Source organism: Ornithorhynchus anatinus, chromosome 11 (assembly GCF_004115215.2).
Source record: "Ornithorhynchus anatinus isolate Pmale09 chromosome 11, mOrnAna1.pri.v4, whole genome shotgun sequence".
Lineage (NCBI taxonomy): Eukaryota > Metazoa > Chordata > Mammalia > Monotremata > Ornithorhynchidae > Ornithorhynchus > Ornithorhynchus anatinus.
The window spans coordinates 60,075,515-60,091,512 of NC_041738.1; the positions used below are offsets into that span (position 1 = coordinate 60,075,515).

Consider the following 15,998-nt stretch of genomic DNA (forward strand, 5'->3'; position numbering starts at 1 on the left):
TCTTACAGCACTAACCTCCCCCCTCCCCGAACACAATACAACCCCTGTCTGCACTGTAAGAATTTTTCATTTTTCATATATATATAATCTATATATATTTAAACAAAACCAAAAAACCCCCGGTGTTTTTTTTTTCCATTTCCCTTTTTTACTAAAACACGTTCCACTAAAATACAACAGCGCAGGCACATTGAGCGGAAAGGAGGCGAGATTTCCTGCAGTGAGAAGGCGGCCGAGCAGGGCGGGGACATTGGGTGGCGGAGAGAGACGGGGATGTCGGTCAGAGACAGACGGAGACAGACGGAAAGAGACAGACCCACCCCTGCTCCCCAGGGTGGGAGGGGGGCTGCAGCATGCAGGCGGTGGTCAGGGTGCAGAGGGCAGTTGGGGACCCCCCCCCATTTGCCTCCCCCCCCCCCCAAACCACAGCCTCCCAGGGGGTTTCACAGATTGTCTAGGGCCTGGTCTGGGCCCAAGCTGGGAGAAGGGGGTCCTCCATCGGACCACCGTTCCTTCGGGGGGGGGGGGTTCTCCCACAGCTCCAAACTCTATGGGTGACCAATTTCTCTTCCCTCCACCCACCCCCCGGTCACGGCTCTCCCGCTTTCCCCTTTCCCAAGAGGCTTCCTGTTGGGGGAGGGCGGGAAGGGGGAGAAAAATAAATTATCGACACCATTGTAAAAAAAAAAAAATTTAGTCCAACAAAATGAAATTCACAGAAACAAACAGAGGTGGGTCAGGACCTGGATCGAGACGGGGAGTGGGGAAGGGCAAAGGGAGGGGGGTGGAGGGGAACTGACGTCGAACCTGCAGAATCCCCCCCCCCCCCCCCAAAGCCTTTTTTTTTTTTTGTTTTTGGCTCAAGTGAAATTCCAAGTCTGCTGGTGGGGGTGAAATGGGCTTCGGGGGGGGCTTCCCCGCCTCCACCGGGAGCGCCCCTCTCTCCCACCCCCCCCACCCCCCGCCCCAACCGGACCAGCCTCTCCCCCTCCCCCGCAAAGTAAAGACCCTCCCCCTCCCCCCAGGTCCAGGATGCTGCAGGGGGCTAGAGAGAGCCCCTCCCTTACCACCCCAGCATGCAGAGCAGGACTGTCAGTTTTAACTAGGGCCGGTCTGGGGGGGGGGGGTCTCCCTCCGCCACAGAGGGGAGGGGAGAGGCCGCCCCGTGATCTGTCTGCTCCCCCGTCTCTCCGTGTGACGGCTGGAGACCCAAGGGCTCTTGGGGGGGGGGGGAGGGAGGGGGCCCGCTCCCACACACACGCACACGCTATGTACAGGCCACAGGCACGCCCACACGCTTCCACACGCATCGAGACAGGTTAAAAAAAATGACAGAACAGACAGACAGCAGGCGAGTCGGTAGGAAATGTGGCATTGCCAGCTCCCAGCTTAAAAAAAAAATTATATACACATATATAAAAATACACTGCTGCAGCGGGGGCTCCTTCCTGGGGGTGGTGGGTGGGGAGGGGGGACGACAACCCCCCAACCCGCTTAAAGACACCCTCCCCCATTCTGAACCCCGAGACGATCCTCCCTCCCCTCCAACCCCTTCTCTCTGGCTCCTGGAGTAGGGGCAGCCCCTGTTTGGAAAATCATCCAGACAGGAGCTCCATCGTTGGGGGTGGGTGCGGGCGTTTCAGTCCGGGCCCCTCCGGCCTCCTTGGACGGGGGAGGGGCTGTCGGCACAGCGAAATCTGCAGTCCGGGGGGAGGGGAGGGGGTCCGGTTTCAGTCTGACAGCCCGTCGAGTCGGGCAGAGTCCAGGCCTGGACCCCGACGTGTATGTTTTCCGAAAAAATGGGAGTTGGGGGTGGAGGCGGGGTGACGGGGACCCCTCCGAGCCCATCGGGGGCCGGGGGTTGGAGGAGGGGACGGGGGGAGGACGGGGATGGTGGGGAGGGAAGCTCAGTTGGAGTCCGAGTCAGAGGAATCGCCTGAGGAGGAGGAGGAGCTGCTGCTGCCCTCGGACTCGTCCTCCTCGTCCTCGTCCTCCTCGTCTTCGTCGTCGTCGTCGTCATCGTCGTCGTCGTCTTCGTTCTGGCGGGGGGTGGGTGGGACGGGACCGGGGCCGAGGTGAGCGGGGAGACCGCCCCCCCGACCCCCGTCCCGCACCCCCCACCGCCACCTTTGGCCCCCGCCCTCCCCCGGGGACCCCCGCCCTCCCCACCTCATCGCCGTCCTCGCTGTCCTCCTCGCTGCTGGACTCGAGGAATCGCCCCCGTCCTCCGACGAGTCTCCGTTCTCCTCGTCGTCCTCTTCGTCTTCATCGTCCTCGTCCTCGTCGTCGTCGTCGTCTTCTCGGACTCCTGGGGCGCCGGATAAAAAGAACGTTATCTGCGCTCGTCGGGGAAAGCTGAAACCGCGCTCGAGGCGCGTGCCTCGAGCCGCCGGCGTGCGGCGGCGGCACAAGACGTAAGCAGGTCGGGCAGGGTTCCCGTCCCAGACGGGGCTCGCGCCTAAGGGAGAGGGGAGATCGGGTTTTGATCCCCCCTCCTCCCCACTTTAAAGATCAGGAATGACGGTGACTTATCCAAGATCACCCAGCAGGCACGTGGCAGAGCTGGGATTAGAACGCAGGTCCCCTCACGGCCGGGGCCGGGCTCTTCCCCTAGGCCTCGCTGCCTCACAGCTCCGGGACCTTGCCCCCCCGCCACCGGACCCCCCGCCCCTCCTTCCCCCCTCACCACCACTCACCGACTTGGATTGCATGGTGGGGCTTTGACTTGGGGTTGGGCCCCCGCAGCTTGGTCACGCCTCTTGCGTTTCTGGAGCGCGGGGGGAAAGAGCGGTCGCCTTGGACCAGGCACGGGTAGGCGGCCTGACACCCACCCCACACCCACACCCCGTCTCCCCCCACCCGAGCCCTGCTCCCCGCCCTCCACACTCACGTTGGAGATGAATTCTTTGTAAGCTGCTCGCTCTGGGGGAGACAGGCTCTAGGAGACGAGATAAGGAGAGGAGGCGTTGGGGTGGGGGGAGTCTCACTCGGGCTTCCTCTAACGCCAACTTTCTCAGCTCTACCTGGATCTCATCTATCTCGCCACCGACCCCTGGCCCACGTTCCTGCCTCTGGCCTGGGGATGCCCCTCCCTCCTCAAATCGGCCCGACGACGGACCTTCCCCCCCTATTCGAAGCTTTATCGAAGGCCCCTCTCCTGCAAGAGGCCTCCCAGACTAAGCCCCCTCCTTCCTCTTCTCCTACGCCCTTTTCCGTCACCCCGACTTTATTACCCGTCATTTATTTATTTCTAATGACGTCTCGCTCCTCCTCTAGACCGTAAGCTCGTGGTGGGGCAGTGAATACGTCTGTTGTTACTGTACGCTCTCAAACGCCAAGTACAGTGCTCTGCACACAGCAGCGCTCACTGAATACGACCGACATCTGTAATTTCCTCATTTCTATGAACGTCTGTCTCCTCCTCTAGACTCTAAGCTCACTGGGGGCCGTGCATGTGTATCATCCTCTCCCAAGGGCTCGGTACAGTTCTCCGCACCCGGTAAGCGCTCGATAAACCCGACCGACTGAGACCGAGTGCCTCCCCCGTAGGCGGGGGCCCAGGGCCGAGAGCTGACCTTGACCCACACGTCCAGGTGGACTTTGTACTGCTTCTGCTGCTCCTCGGCCAGCTTCTTGTAATGCTCCTTCTGGCCCTGGGAGATGCGTTGCCAGCGGCTGCCGATCTCCACCATGCGCTCCTTGAGCGGCAGGTGGTTCAGCTCCCCGTTGGACAGCAGCTCCTGGGAGAACTTCTGGTAAGCCATTCCTGCGGGCGGGGCCGAGGACGCTCAGACCACGACCCCCGCCCCCCACCCCCACCCTCCGACGATACAGGTCCGCCGTGTGAACTGGGGTAAGTCACTTCACTTCTCTGAGCCTCCGTTACCTCATCTGGAAAACGGGGATTGAGACAGGGACCGTGCCCAGATTTGCTTGTATCCACCCCAGCACTTAGCACAGCGCTTGGCACAGAGTAAACGCTTGGCAAATACCACCATGGCTTTGATGATGATGATTACCAGTGATGGTATTTGTTAGGCGCTTGCTATGGGCCAGCCGCTCTACTAAACGCTGGGGTGGATACGAGCAAATCGAGTTGGACCCAGTCCCTGTCGCCTGTGGAGCTCAGTCCCTATTTTCCAGATGAGGTCTCTGAGGGACAGAGAAGTGGAGTGACTTGGCCAAGGTCACGCAGCAAGACAAGTGGCAGAGCCGGGGCTGGAACCCATGACCTTCTGACTCCCAGGCCCGAGCTCTATCCTCCAGTCCCGAGGCGATCCCCGCAGAGCCCCCTTCTCCTCTCTCCTCCCAGGGGCGGATACTCACATGGGGGCTTCTTGGGTTCTCCCCTGGAACCTCATCTTTTTGGAAGAATTGGTGGAGGCCGGGGGGGCCCGCATCTCGCTCAGCTCCCGCTGCGGAGAGACAGGGGTCCAGGGGAGGACATAGAGAGAGCTCGCACCGGCGTCCCCTTACGCCCCATCGAGGGTCACCGGGTGTGGCCCGGCCTTGGACCCAGGTGTCCGGGTGCCCGATCTCCCTGGATGCGCCCCAGCGCCTGCCCCCGCCCCAAGCTCCGCACCTCATATCTCTTCTGTCCTCGGCCGCTTTCTTGATCCACATGAGCTTCTCCTTCTTCTCCATGCTGTTCCAGGTCACCTCCATGGCCTTCAGGCCTTCACCCGGTCATTCTGGAGAGGGGGAGGAGGATGGGGTTGCTGAGGGACTGGTGACCCTTTGGCATTCCAGAGCCCTCATGCATGGCGGGGAGGGTCACTCTTATTTTGGACCCCAAGGGATGAGAGGTCAGCGCCAACAGCTCTTGCCTTGAGCGATAAGGTCAAGCCAGACTGATTCCCCCCACCGCCCATCTCCACCTCCGAAGGGTGAACTTCACTCGGTCTGAGAAACCCCCCCCCCGACCTCCCGCTGGCATACCGAGGAATGAACCTGGGCCGGTCCGGGATGTCCGCCCCGGAGAGCAAGCTTGGATCAGCCCAGGCCCCCCACCCCCCGCACTAATAATATCTGTGGTATTTTTTAAGCTCTCACTACGTGCCAGGCAACGTACCAAGCACCGAGGCGGACGCAAGCAAATCGGGTTGGACCCGGTCCCTGTCCCATGTGGGGCTCACAGTCTCAATCCCCATTTTCCAGATGAGGTCACTGAGGCATAGAGAGGTGAAGTGACTTGCCCAAGGCCACGCGGCAGCGACGGAGGCGGGATCGGAACCCATGACCTTCTGACTCCCAGGCCCGGGCTCCAGCCGCTACCACCGCAGGAGCGAGCTCGGGCCAGGCCGGGATTCCCCGTCTACAAGGGAGAGGTCGGCTGGGCCCAGGACCCTCCCCGGCCCCGCTGCCACCCGAGTCAGCCGGGGCGGACGCGGGGCCGGCCCCGCCTCGGGTCCCGGCCTCTCCCCGCTCCCCCCGCGGGGCCCACCTTGAAACGAGCCAGGTAGTCCCCGATGACGCTCTGCTGCCAGATCTCCTCGGCCGTCTTGGGGGACTCGGGCAGCTTCCCGCGTTCCTCCCGCTCCGTCCTGGGCTTCCGCTCCGACTGGGCCTTCAGGGCCGCTTCCCGCGCCTTGTACTTGGCCTGTGGCGGGGAGGCAGAGGCGTCGGCGTCCCGGCTCTTTCCTGGAGTCCGGCCGCCCCTCCCCACGGACCCATCTGGGCCCCAACGCCCCGTCGGGGGGCTCCTCGGAGCAAACCCCGGCCTCCCCCACCGCCGTGTTAACCAGTGACTGGGTGGGGGGGTGGGGGGGTGAGGTCCGTCGGGGAGATCTGGTGGGGGACCACCTCCAGTGGTCGCCCACCCACCTCCGCGTCAAACGAAACTCCTCACCATCGATTTTAGAGGCCTCGATCCCCTCGCCCCCTCCTACCTCACCTCACGGCTCTCCTACCACAACCCAGCCCACACACTTGGCTCCTCTAACGCTAACGTTCTCACCGGGCCTCGATCTCGTCTATCTCGCCGCCTACCCCTCAACCACGTCCTGCCTCTGGCCCGGAACGCCCTCCCCTCCACGTATCCGACGGACGACGACTGTCCCCGCCTTCGAAGCCAAGAGGCCTTCCCTGACCGCGCCCTCCCTTCCTCTTCTCCCGCTCCCTTCTGCGTCGCCCGGACTCGCTCCCTTTACTCATCGCCCCCCCCCCCCCCCGGCCCCCGGATCGCTCAGGTCCATATCGGTCGTCTGTCGATACCGACGTCCCCCTTTAGACTGTAAGCTCATTGTGGGCAGGGAATGTGTCTGTTATATTGTCAAACTGTATTCTCCCAAGCGCTTAGTACAGTGCTCTGCACACGGTAAGTGCTCAATAAATACGACTGACTGCGACTGAGGATGCGACCCACCCCCCTTGCCTGGCCTTGGGGGGCGGGGTGGGGTGGGGGGTGGGGGGCTTCCCCGACCTTCTTCTTCTCAGACAGGTCGTTCCACATGCGGGCAAGCAGGCGGGTGAGCTCGCTCTCCGATAGCTCGGGCCGCTCCTCCTGCAGCTGCCGCCGCTTCTCCTCAGAGAAGATGAACATGGCCGACACCGGCCGCTTGGGCTTCTCCGAGCCCCCCTGTCGGGCAGAGACGACACTCGGCCACTGGTACGCCTCGCCCCTCATCGCCTCCCCTCTCTCCCCTCCCCGCAAGCTCAGGTGCGTCACTGGGGCGTGGGCTGGGCTTCCTTTTTTCTTTTATAATGGTATTTGTTAAGCGCTTAGTATGTGGCAGGCACTGTTTTGAGAACTGGGGTAGCAACGAGGTAACCCAATCGGACACAGTCCGTGTCCCACGAGGGGCTCACAGTCTTGATCCTCCTCTTTCAGACGGAGGGAACCGAGGCACAGAAAAGCGAAGCGACTGGCCCGAGGCCACAGGACAGGCAAGTGGCGGGACCGGGGTGAGAAGCCGGGTCCTTCCGACTCCCGGGCCCGGGCCTGCGCCGCCAGGCCACGCTGCCTCTCGTCAGGGGACCCGGGGGGAGGGGGTAAGGGCACCCACCTTCCCCCCGTCGGGCGATGGCTTCTTGGCCGCTGGGCTGCCGGTGGGCTTTTTGTTGATGCTCAGCATCTTCTCTTCGCCCAGCACCCGCTGCTGCTCCTCCTCTGGAAGGCTCTGGGGGGTGGGGAGGTGGGGAACAAAGGGAGGGGGCATGAGATGGAGCCGCACGCCCCCCTTTCCTCCCCCCCCCCATTAGTCCCGCTCCGCCCCCTCCCCCGGCTTCTTCCCTGCCGGCTCTGGCCGACCCCCTCCAGGCTGGCCAGCCAGATGTTACATTGGAGGGAGGAGGGATTCCCCCCCCGGCCCCATCTCCATCACCAGCCCCTTCGCCACCACTCACCTCCAGAAAACGCAGGAGCTCGATTTCGTAATCTTTCTTTTTCTGGCAGAGGGAGAGGAGGCGATTCGGTCAGGGGCACCCCCTTCAGAAACCTCATCGGTGTCTCCAGGACCGTCCCCCCCCCCCCCCCCCCCCGACACGTCTGTGGGCAGCAGGACCCCCGACTTCCCTCAACCTCCCACCTCCCCCCTAAGCTGGGTGCCTGAACCCCGGTGGAGGCTCAGCTGTAAACCCCATGAGGGCAAGGGGAATGGTCCTATGAACTGCTTTACTCTCCCAAGCGCTAAGTACGGTGCTCTGCATCCAGAAAAGTGCCCGGCTGGTAGCAGAGGAGGAGTGTGGCCTAAGGGAAAGAGCCCAGGCCCGGGAGTCAGTGGACCCGGCTTCTCATCCCGGCTCTGCCACTTGCCTGCCGTGGGCCCTCGGGCAAATCGCTTGACTTCTCTGGACCCCCGTTTCCTCATCTGTAAAATGGGGGTCCGACACCTGCTCTCCCTTGCCCTTAAATTAGGAGTCCCGTAGGAGACAGGGACTGTGCCTGACCTGCTTACCCACTCTTAGCGCTTAGTACAGTGACTGGCGCATCCTAAGCGCTTACCGAATGCCCCGATTGTTGTGACCACGACTACTACTGACTGGCCGAGAGAGAGCGGGGGGCGGGGGCGGGTCTCTCTCTTTCTCAGGAAGCAGGAGACCGACGAGGGCGTACCGATGGTGATAACTGTGGTATTTGCTCAGCGCATACTAGGGGCCGGGCACCGTCCCGAGCGCTTTGGTGGAGACGAGCGAACCGGGTCGGACACGATCCCTCGTCCCACGTGGGGCTCACCGTCTCTCGATCCCATATTCCAGAGGAGGGCACCGAGGCCCAGAGAAGCGAAGCGACTTGCCCAAGGCCACGCGACAGACGAGCGGCGGAGCACCCGTGACCTTCTGACTCCCAGGCCCGGGGCTCTATCCACTGGGCCGTGCTGCTTGGAGGGCCCGCGCCCCTCCCGCTTCCCCGGGGACAGTGCCCGCGACCCAGTCCGATGGGGCGGAGGGGAGGGGTGTCCGTGCCCGCCTGCCAGGCTCACCTGGTCGCACTTCTTGTGATAGGCATCCTTCTCGTTCTGGGACAGCAGCTTCCACTGCTGACTGCAGAGGACCATCCGCTCCGTACTGGGCACGTCCTTCATGTTGGCCATGAGCTCCGCGCAGTACAGAGAGTAGCTGTTCCTGGGGAGGGGGTGGAGGACCGTCACCTCGGCCCCCCCGCCGCCCCCGGGCGCGCCCCGCCGTCACCCCGCCTCCCCTCCCCGCCCGAGGTCCCGCGACCCTTACGGGGGGGGGCTTGGTGGGTCGCCCGTCGAACTTGTCCTTCAGCTGCCGCTCGGCCTTGGTGAGGGTGGACTTGGTGATGCCCTCCTCGCTGATGTTCATCTCGGGGTGCTTCTGGATGTAATCCCGCATGACCTCCTGCACACAGTCAGCCGGGAGGTACCGTTAGCCCCGAGGTGCCGGCCGGGGGGCCGGGCCGGCCGGGGGGGGGGGGGGGGCGGGGCGGGGGGCGGGCTGGGAGGGAGGAGGCGGAGAGGAGCTGGGCAGGGGGCTGGCCGGCACCCCCCCCACCCGTCCCCCGGCCATGCCACGGTGGGAACCCCGTGCCTCCGCTCGGGGGCACCTGCCCTACGCTCGGGGGCATCTGATCTGCCTGGGAGGGTCCCTGGCTGCCTCCTGTCGGGATAGCGGGGGCCGGGGGGGAGGGGCGGGGGGAGGCGGGCCCGGGGGCCCGGCGGCAGCCTGACCTCATACTCTTTCCGCTGTTCCAGAGCCTTATGGATCCATTTCAGCCTCTTTTTGTCCGAGAGCTGAGACCACTGCTTGCCTAGGGAGTCCTTCACTTCCTTCGTGGTGGCCTAAAAACCAAACGCCGTCAGGCCCAGAGGGGCCACGGGGGCAGGCCACGGGGGACACGTCGGTGTCCCCACGGGGGGCGGGGCGGGCGGGAGGACTGGCGTGCACCCACCCACGCCCTCACGCCGCCCCTCACGCAGGCACCACTGGCCCTGTCCATGCAGCCGGCCCCGGGGGGCTCCTCTCCTGCTCCCCACCACACCGAGCATGGCCGTCCCTCCCTCCCCGGCCGGCCGCTCCGCTCCTCTCCTCGGCCGCCCCCCGCCCCGGGGGGCCTTCCCCGCCGGACACTCACGTCCGGCCGCACTTTGAGGTACACCTTCTTCTCGTGGTTGTACCACAGCTGCTGGGGCGTCTTGGGCTTCTCGGGCACGTCCGACTTCTTGGCGTTCTGGATCAGGTCGGGGTGGTCCTCCCTGCGGGGCCCGGGGGGGGGGAGGGGGGGCGGTCAGCGGGAGTCAAGGGGGATCCCCAGTGCCCCCCCGACGGACGCGCCCGGTCCGAGGAAGCATCCACCGGGGACTCGGCGTCCCCCGTCCCTCCCCGCTTCCCTCCCTACCTGAAGCGGGCCAGGTTCCGCTCAAAGTCCTGTTTCTCCCTCTGGAAGTCCTGGATGTATTTCATCTGCGGCGGGGAGACACGGGTTCGTCCCAGGGCCCCCTTGGAGACCCTCCCCCTTCTCCCCGCCCAGGGGACAGGAGGACACTGAGACGGCAGGAAGGATAGCTTGAGGGGCCGCGGGAGGAACAGGGGCAGAGACCCAGGACACCCTGGGGGAGGACCGGGGGACCCCCCCCCCCACCCCGGGACCACCCAAACTACCCAGTATGGGGTGCGGGGAGGGAGTTGCTTGCTGGGGCTGGGGGGCTGGGGTTCTGCTTCTTCCCGCCAACTACATCGTTTAGCTCCGAACAGCGGGACCTTGGATGCGTCTGCTCTCCTGCTCCCTTCCCCCGATATCCCGCCTCCCCTGCCACCCCTCCTTCCGAGTTCCCCCCCCAGCCCCTGCATCTCTCTTATCTCTCGCTCTCTCCCCATCCCCGAGCCCCCTGCTGCGGGCCCAGTTTAGAGAGGAGATGCGTGAGAGGCAGGTGGGCGAGTGGGATGGCTGGGGGGCTGGCAGAAAGGGAGAGGCTGGGGCTAGGGCACCGTGGGATGCGCCCGGTGGTTTGGTGGGTTGGCAGCGGGTCGGCCGTTTCTCTCGGCTCCGGACTCAACTCCGCGCCGGCACCCCCAAAGCCCGACGGTGCTCGCGGCACCGTCCCGCGGGCCAAGTTAAAGCCGGAGCAGGGCCGCCCTCGGCCGGTCGGGGCCGTCTGCCCGCGCCCGGCGGGTAGGCGTGCCCGGCGTTCCCGGGCAAACCACCGTCTCTGCATGACCGGCCGGGATGCGGTCGGGGCGGGGGAAGGAGGGGAACGACAACACACAATAGGGATGGGGGCCCAGACCGGCCGCCCCGGGGCTCCCCGCCCCCACCTTCTTCTTCTCCGGCAGCTCCTTGTATTTCTTGGACAGGATTTTGGTGAGGTCCAAGTTGCTCATCTCGGGGTGCAGCTTGGCGTACTTGGCACGCTTCTCCATGAAGAAGCGGAAGTAGGGGGTGAGGGGCTTCTTCGGGAAATCCGGGTGTTTCTGAGGGAGACCGCCCGCCCCGGGTAAGGTCGCGGTCGGCTCTTAAACCTCCGCTCCAGGCTCCACCCCTGCCCACCCCCGCCCCCTCCCCACAAACACACACACAGAGACACGCAAGCACGGACCTTCAGCTTCTTGCCCTTGTATGGATTCTTCACGTGTTCTTGAGCATCCAGGATCAGTTCCGTCAGGGTCCGGAATTTCCTCACCTGAGGGAGGGGAGGAGGGGCAGGGGGTGAGGCCCGGGGAGCCGGAGGAGGAGACCCCCGGCTGGGCCCCGCAGCCCGGCTCCCGGTCCCACCAGCCCTTAGAAGGGGAAGGTTCCTCGGGCTGGGCTGGCCAGAAACCACGGTCCTCGGGACCAGGGGACGCTCCCTGCCAGCCCCCGGCCTCCGCCGCCCCCCGCCCCGGGTCGGGAATCCACGGAGAGCTGATAGAAAAGGGGACCCGTGCAGAGGCACCAGAAGGGGTTGGGGAAGGGCGGGGGGGGGGGGGGGTGCGGGCATGGGACACGCCCACCCAAACGCATATGAGCCTGCAGAGCCCCTAGCCACCCATGCCTAGACACAAAAGACGGGGGCACACGCACACACGCAGCAGAGCCACTCGGTCACCGTACACCCACTCCCGCCCCGCACGGGACCAGCGCCTCCCGCGAGGGACACAAAAACACACACGTGGCCTCGCAGCGGGAGAGGCACCAAGACATCCCGGCACACACCCCGGGGGCGGGCACATACACAGAGGGACACGGCCCGGACGGGGACCCGGGAGGCCACGCGGAGGGAGGAGGAGCCCAGCGAACCCTCGGCGGGTCCCGCGGAGAAGCCGGTTACCTCGTTGGAGATCTCCACCCACTTCAGCTTGCACATGTCTCCGGAGAAGTCTTTGAAAGCCACTTTCTCCCAGTCCAGGTGGGACTCGGTGGTTTTGAACTTGGAGCTGTCGTTGGAGGGCAGGTTGCTCTTCATGCACTCCAGCAAGGTCAGCATGTCCTCCTGGGACCAGCAGTCTGGGGGGAGAGGAGGACGGTCGGGGGGACGGGCTCACCACCTGCCTGTCCGCCCAGCCTGGGGGGGGGGGGGGGGGGGCACGTGGGATTCCCGGGCCCGGACGGACACCGGCCCGGTCCGGGCCTCGCTTCCACACCGGCCGCCGGGGGAGACGTCGCGGCCAGATTCGGGCCCCTCCACGGACCCGCCCGGAAGAGACGGACGGCCCCGGCCCCGCCGGACGTAGCGGCGAGGCCGGGGGGAGCGGAGGGGGAGGTGATCCGCACCGACTCTGGCGGAGGTCAGCCGGACGCCGGGGCAGCGCACGGCCGGGAAGCCGGCACTGAGGCCGGGCCCGGGCCCCGGGGCCTATCGGGCGAGGACTGGAGCCACGTGCCCTCCCCGCCCACGTCCCGCCAAACCGACCTGCGAGGGGAGGCTCTGGCCTGCCTTGCCCTGCCCCGCTCTGCCCGGCGAGAGATAGCGCGGCCCCGGCAGCCAGAAGGGCAGGAGAGAAGGGCCGTGCGTCGGTCGCAGCTGTCGGGTCCCGTCCGGCCCCCACCCCCGGGGGGCCCGGCCGGACAGGTCACGTGGTCTCTAATCGGCTCTCCGGCCTGCCGGGTCAGGCCGGACGACTGGGGGGGCGGGGGGGGGGGGGGGGGGGAAGAGGGGCAGGGTTAGGCCCCAGGACTCTCGCACAAACACTCGTGTGTGTGCACACACACACGTATATGTTCACAAACACACTGAACCCACACAATCTGTTTAATAATGCCCACGCACACTCATCTTACCGCATGCACACACACAAACTGTCTAGGGATACCCTGAAGACCCGGGGGGGGGGGGGGGGAGGGCCCAAAAGCGTGCGTGCGTGTGAGAGGAGGTGGAGGGTCTGGGTCTCAGAGACCCTGGGGGGTAATAGAGAGGTATCTCAGAGAAGCAGCGTGGCTCGGCGGAAAGTCCCCGGGCTCGGGAGTCGGAGGGTGTGGGTTCTAACCCCCGCTCCGCCACCCGTGTAACTTCGGGCGAGCCACTGAACTTCTCTGGGCCTCAGTGACCTCATCTGTAAAATAGGGAGGAAGGCCGAGCCCCACGTGGGCCAACCCGATGACCTCGTCTCTACTCACTGCTCGGAACAGTGGCCGGCACCTAGCAAGCGCTCAACGAGCAGCACCGTTAAGGGCCGAAGGCCGAGCACCTGGCCGGGGGCGGGCTCAGGGTGGCTGGTGGAGCGGGGAGGAGAAATTTGGTGGGGGGAGAGGAGGGGAAAGAGCGGGGGGGAGGGGGGCAGATCTCGCTCCCCGCTGCCACGAGCGGGGCGGAGTTTCGAATAGGCCACAAGGCTCAAGAGAGAAGGGGCTCCAGATGGAAGGCGGGGGCGGGCGGCCACTCGGGGCGGGGATTGGGTCCACGTCCACCCCCGCCCCCACCCCCCACCCGCGTCCGGGCCGGAGGGCGGCCTCACCTTGGCCTTTGGGGGCTGCCATGTCCAGGTCGGTGGGGCAGTCGGCTTCACCGTTCATCGTCCGGCTGTCCGGCTGCGGCCCGTCCTTCGGTCTGCGGCTCTGCCTCTCTCAGCCTGGACGGGGAGGAGGGAGGGAGGGGGGGGGAGTCCGGGCCCGGCTCAGTCCCGTCGCCCCCAGACCCTCCCGGACCCCCGGGACCGGACGAGGGGGACCCCGTCCCGCCCCCGTCCCCCCGGGGCCCCGGCACCCACCGCCCCCCCCGGGTCCCGGGGGGGGGGGGGAGGGGCGGCGGGGCGCGCGTGTCCGCGAGGCCCAGGGGGCGCGCGTGCTCCAGTCTCCTCCCCCTCCCCCCCTTCCTCCTCCTTTCTCCTCCCCTCCCCTCCCCCCTCCCGCCCCCGCAGCCCGGCGGGGACCCGGACGCCGCGCAGCCACCGCCGGACCGGGAGCGAGGCGGGCGCGCAGGGCCCCGCACAGCGTCCCGCACAGCGCTCCGCAGCGGCGCGCCCGCTCCCTTCCTCCCTCTCCCCTTCTCTCCTCCCCTTCCTTCCCCGTCCGGGCCGCCGGAGCCCCCGGGCCCCCGCCCCCGGGGAGCCCGCCCGCCCGCCCGCGGCGGGGGGGTCCCCGGGGGGAGCTGCGGCTTTGCACCGCGCCCTGCTCCTCGTCCGGCCCCGGGGCCCGCGCTCGGGCCTAGGGGCTCCGTCCGCTCCCGCTCCTCCCGCGCCGGGCTGCGGTTACCGAGCTGGGCGGCGGGTCCCCGCCGCTCCCGCCCCGGTCGGGCGGTGCGCCGGGCGGTGCGGGCCTCCCCCGCTCGGCCGGGCTGGGGCTCGAGCCGCAGCTCCGTCCCTCCGTGTCCGTCCGTCCCTCCGTGTCCGTCCCTCCCTCTCTCCCTCCCGCGGCGGCGGCGGCGGCGGCGGCGGCTGCGGGCCGGGCTCCTCCTCCTCCTCTCCTCCTCCTCCTCCTCCTCCTCCAGCAGCAGCAGCAGCAGCAGCAGCAGCCGCCCCGCCGCCTGCTCCTGCTCCTCCTCCTCCTCGCAACGGCGCTGGGGCGGCGGCTGCTCCTGCGGCTCCCGCAGCCTCCTCCCGCAGCGCCCCGGCCCCGCGCGCCCCTCGCCGCAGCCTCCTGCCCGACCCGGGGGTGGGGGCGAGGAAACAGGGGAGGGGGCGGGAGTCGGGCAGCGGGGCGGCCCCTCCACACCCCCGGGACCGACCGACCGACCGACCGACCGGCCGGCCAAAAAGGGGAACAAATAAAACGGGGAGCGCGGGAGGCAGGCGTGCGGGGAAGGGGCGGCCCGGGCCCGCGCGTTCGCCCCCCGCTCGTCGTGGGGGTCGGGGGGGGGGGTGGCGGTCCCGCTCCCGCCGCGTCGGGACGGCCCCCCCCCCCCCGCTGCCCGGCCCGGGGGGAGGGGGAATCCCCCCCTCCCCCCGGGGTCCCCCGCGGCGGGCGCGGGGGCCGGTCCCGTCCTGCTTACCGGGCTGCGGGGCTCCGGGCGCGGCCGGCGGGGAGGGCGCGCAGACAAAAGGCCGAGATGGCGAAGGGGAGCGACGGCTAATGGCGAGGACCACATGCGCCGCGCTCCGCCCGCTCCGCTCCGCTCCGCCCGCTCCGCTCCGCCCGCACGGCCCGCCCGCCCGCCCGCCCGCCCGCCCGCACGGCGTAGCGCAGCGCCGCAGACACCAGGCAGACACCAGGCAGACCCCACAGACCCCCGGCCCCCCTCCCCGCCCCCCGGGCCCGCGCCGACGCCCCCCCACCCACCCCCATCTCCCCAGCGGGGACCCCCCCTCCCCCTTTATCCCATCCCCCCCGGGGGGCGGGGGGGGCCGGCGTTTAAGCCCGGGGCGGCGCCCCCCGCCCCGAACTCACCTGCGGGGCGTCCGGCGGGGGGTCCGCTTGAAAGGCGGCCAAGGGCGGCGGCGGTCCCGGGTGCGGATCCGGCGAAGGGGCCCCGCGGAGGGAGAGGGAGGGCGAGCGCCGCGCCTCCCCTCCGCCTCCGGGCCCGGCCTCGCCCTCCGCCCTGCCCGGCGGACGGCCTCCATCGCCCCCCGGCCCGGCGGCCTCCGCTCCCGGGGGACCGGACCCCCCACCCGCCCCTCGCCACCCTCTCGACCCCCTTTTTCCCTCCTCTCCCCTCCGTTCCTCTTCTTTTAAAGTCCGGCCGGGGTGGCTTCTAAGATCTCTGCGCTTTTTTCCCCTCCTCTCTCCCCCCCCTTTTTTTTTTTATTGCTCTTAGCTTTTGCAACACTCTAGCCAAAAGAAAGGGGGGGGGGGGAGACGGAGAAAAGGGGGGGGGCTCCCCTCCGTTTACATTTGCCACCAACGACAAAGCGGGGGGGGGGGGAGGAGAGGAAAGAGTCGATGTGCATTTTATTCTCTTCGGCCCGCCCTCCCCTCCATTTCTGCCGGTGCGGTGCTTTGGATTGGGTTGTTGTTTTTTTTGGGGGGGGGCAGTTCTGCAAAGTTTCCCCCCCCCCCCCCGGCGGGGGGGAATTGGGCATGGGGGGATGAACCCCCCCTACACACACCTCGAAAAAATAGGAGAATAAAGCACCGGCGGCGAGCAGGCCCCGGAAGAGCCGGGGTCCCCCCACCCCTAAAACCCCTCCGGACCCGGCGGCTTCGGCTGCGGTGGAGAAGGGGAGAGGAGTTGACTTTGTCTCTGTCT

General features: G+C 67.2%; 1 protein-coding gene across 1 annotated transcript; it reads right to left on the reverse strand.

The window, feature by feature from the left end:
- Positions 1 to 1,638: 1,638 nt before the first annotated feature.
- On the reverse strand, positions 1,639 to 14,909 carry UBTF (upstream binding transcription factor). Its single transcript, XM_029075888.2, is given in 26 exon segments — positions 1,639 to 2,039; positions 2,170 to 2,210; positions 2,213 to 2,305; positions 2,690 to 2,718; positions 2,720 to 2,756; positions 2,887 to 2,938; positions 3,576 to 3,766; positions 4,327 to 4,348; positions 4,350 to 4,415; positions 4,583 to 4,596; positions 4,599 to 4,676; positions 4,679 to 4,691; positions 5,444 to 5,599; positions 6,422 to 6,577; positions 7,005 to 7,118; positions 7,345 to 7,386; positions 8,421 to 8,562; positions 8,669 to 8,802; positions 9,132 to 9,242; positions 9,536 to 9,656; positions 9,800 to 9,864; positions 10,717 to 10,872; positions 10,998 to 11,081; positions 11,709 to 11,884; positions 13,333 to 13,446; positions 14,805 to 14,909. Coding segments are annotated over 25 exon segments (2,283 nt in total). The 5' UTR covers positions 13,391 to 13,446; positions 14,805 to 14,909; the 3' UTR covers positions 1,639 to 1,907.
- Between the last annotated feature and the right edge of the window lie 1,089 nt (positions 14,910 to 15,998).